Genomic DNA, 2,947 nt, shown 5'->3' on the forward strand with positions numbered 1-2,947 from the left:
GGATGATTAGTGACTTTGAGCATGTTTTCATATGTCTCTTGGCTTTCTGAATGTCCTCTTTCGAAAAGTGTCTATTTAGGTCCTTTGCCCATTTTTTTGATTGGATTGTTTATCTTCCTTTTGTTAAGTTGTATGAGTTCCCTGTAAATGTTGGCGATTAAACCCTTATCGGTGATAACATTGGCAAATATGTTCTCCCATGCAGTGGGCTTTCTTGTTGTTTTGTTGATGGTTTCTTTTGTTGTGCAGAAGCTTTTTATTTTGATATAGTCCCATTTGTTTATTTTCTCTTTAGTTTCCAATGCCCTAGGAGCTGTATTGGTGAAGATACTGCTTCGGCATATGTCTGAGATTTTGCTGCTTGTGGGTTCCTCTAATATTTTTATGGTTTCCCGTCTTATGTTTAAGTCCTTTATCCATTTTGAGTTTATTTTTGTGTATGATGTAAGTTGGTGGTCTAGTTTCATGTTTTTGCATTTATCTGTCCAATTTTCCCAACACCATTTATTGAAGAGACTGTCTTGACTCCATTGTATGTTGTTGCCTGCTTTGTCAAATATTAGTAAACTTTTTTTACTACAAAATGGAGTATTCTGTGTTAAAATTGTGTGATTGGGTTTGTTACTTTGGGAAGGAATAATTGGGTCTCTAATCCTGCCTGTTAAGAGACTGATGTTTGGAATAATTTGGTTAATAGAATTTTCAGGTGCTCACATGGAGCCAGGTTGGCTTTGCATCTTGGCTCTTCCGTTTACTAATAGTTCAATCTGGAGCAATTTGCTTTGCCTGTTTTGCCCATTATCTGTCTGAATTTTAAAGATATGCATTAGTATTATTTGCCATATTAATACAAATATATCAGAGCTCTTTCTCATCTAAGAAGATATTTTAGCTATTAGTTTAACATTTTCATTGGTGCTTTATATATTTGATTGTACATCCTTAAAGTACCAATATAAACATTTCTTAGTCAGATTGTTCGCTATGGGGAAATTCCAGCGGAATTCAGGGCTGCGGCAGCTGACCACCGCCAGGAGCTGATTGAAAGTGTTGCTAATTCAGACGAGCAGCTTGGTGAGATGTTCCTGGAAGAAAAGATCCCCTCAATTTCTGATTTAAAGGCAAGTACTTTCAAAATAAGTCCTCACTCAATATTTTTCCATTGATTTTTAGAGAGAGTGGAAGGGATGGGGAGAGACAGAGAAACATCGGATGTGAGGGAGACACATTGATTTGTGCCTCCTGCAGGCGCCCTTACCAGGGCCAGGAATTGAGCCTGCAACCGAGGTACATGCCCTTGACCGCATGCACCCCAACTAGAGATCAAACCCGCAACCGGAATATGTGCCCTAACCGGAATTCCAACCCAGTGACCTTTCAGTGCATGGGTTGATGCTCAGCCCCAAGCCACACCAGCCAGCGTTGTATATATATTTTTTTACCAAATTAAAAATGAGTGACATTTCAAGAGTGTTAAAGCAGCTTCCTAGGCCTGAAAAAGGAACTGTTTTTTGTTTTTTTTCTCTCCTTTGTTTTGAATTTTGACCTTAAGTTATAGAGGGCCTACATGATCCTAGTCTCCTAGAGCCAGTACTCCAAAGAGTATTAATTCATTTATTTGTTGGTTTGTAATTGATCTGAAACACAGATGTAATTTTTAAGATTGACTAATCATTACTTTTTTTTTTTCCTTTTGTAGCTTGCAATCCGCAGAGCTACTTTAAGTAGGTCATTTACTCCTGTCTTTTTGGGAAGTGCCTTGAGGAACAAAGGAGTTCAGCCTCTTTTAGATGCTGTTTTAGACTACCTCCCAAATCCATCTGAAGTCCAGAATTATGCTATGCTCAACCAGGAGGAGTAAGTCTTGGAAATTGATTCTTAGTTTATGCAGAAATAGTTTCTCCACTATTACTCTTTTTTTCCCCCTTTCTATACTGACTTTTAACATTTGTGCACTATGAAAGAATGTAAGAATGATTTTTCTAGTTATGTTGTATTTGTGTTATTTTTCATACTTTACAAAAACAATCACCATTTCTATTTGGGTAACAATTTGGGCATATACAAAAAATATTTATTATCCCATTTCCCATATTATATTTTATTTGTGAGTTAGAAGTGTGATATATTATCCCTCAAGATTTAAATCTTTAGAAAATTCTCTACAAGACCATTTCTATGCGGTTTTTCCCTCATTTCCTCTGATCTTATCACAATGTAGTAACTGATGTGCTTTTTCTCAGATAATACTCTGATGAAACAAATTGATATAAAAGAAATATCAGTTGTTGCATCTCACAGTTATATTTCTTTTATTTTAAGTGACTCAAAAGAAAAAACCAAAATCTTAATGAACTCCAACAGAGACAATTCCCACTCATTTGTAGGCCTGGCTTTTAAACTGGAGGTAAGTTGCTTGCTAATGTACTTAACTGCTATATATAGAAATCTTCTTTTAGGCTTTTATTCCTATTGCTAAGTGACTCTTCTGACAGATTTGGCTATAAGTTTCTCCACTATTACTCTTTTTTTCCCCCTTTCTATACTGACTTTTTAGAAGGAAGTTACTATGCACATCTCATACTTGAGTAGGGAATTACGCTCTACCTCCTTGAGGGAGCAGTATCTCCTTATTTGATACTAGAGGCCCAGTGCACTAATTCGTGCACCAGTGGGGACCTTCGGCCTGGCCTGCAGGATTGGGCTGAAACTGACTCTCCAACCCCCCCCAAGGGGTCCTGGATTGCGAGAGGGCGCAGGCCACGCTGAGGGATCCCACCGGTGCACGATCAGGGCCGGGGAGGGATGCGGAAGGTGGGCCAGCTGGGGAGGGCCCAAGTGGGGGCTCCAGGGCGTGTCTGGCCCATCTCGCTCAGTCCTGATTGGCCAGACCCCAGCAGCAAGCTAACCTACCAGTCGGAGCGTCTGCCCCCTGGTGGTCAGTGCA

At 39.3% G+C, this 2,947-nt stretch overlaps 1 protein-coding gene across 1 annotated transcript in view; it reads left to right on the forward strand.

Moving 5' to 3' along the window:
• GFM1 (G elongation factor, mitochondrial 1) overlaps positions 1 to 2,947 on the forward strand; it is a 43,659-nt gene that overhangs the window by 8,948 nt on the left and 31,764 nt on the right. Inside the window, exons 6-8 of the mRNA XM_014537972.1 lie at positions 971 to 1,121; positions 1,700 to 1,857; positions 2,323 to 2,407. Coding sequence (XP_014393458.1) covers positions 971 to 1,121; positions 1,700 to 1,857; positions 2,323 to 2,407 — 394 coding nt within the window. The remainder of the gene's footprint in view (positions 1 to 970; positions 1,122 to 1,699; positions 1,858 to 2,322; positions 2,408 to 2,947) is intronic.

This window comes from Myotis brandtii, unplaced genomic scaffold (assembly GCF_000412655.1).
Source record: "Myotis brandtii unplaced genomic scaffold, ASM41265v1 scaffold186, whole genome shotgun sequence".
Taxonomy (NCBI): domain Eukaryota; kingdom Metazoa; phylum Chordata; class Mammalia; order Chiroptera; family Vespertilionidae; genus Myotis; species Myotis brandtii.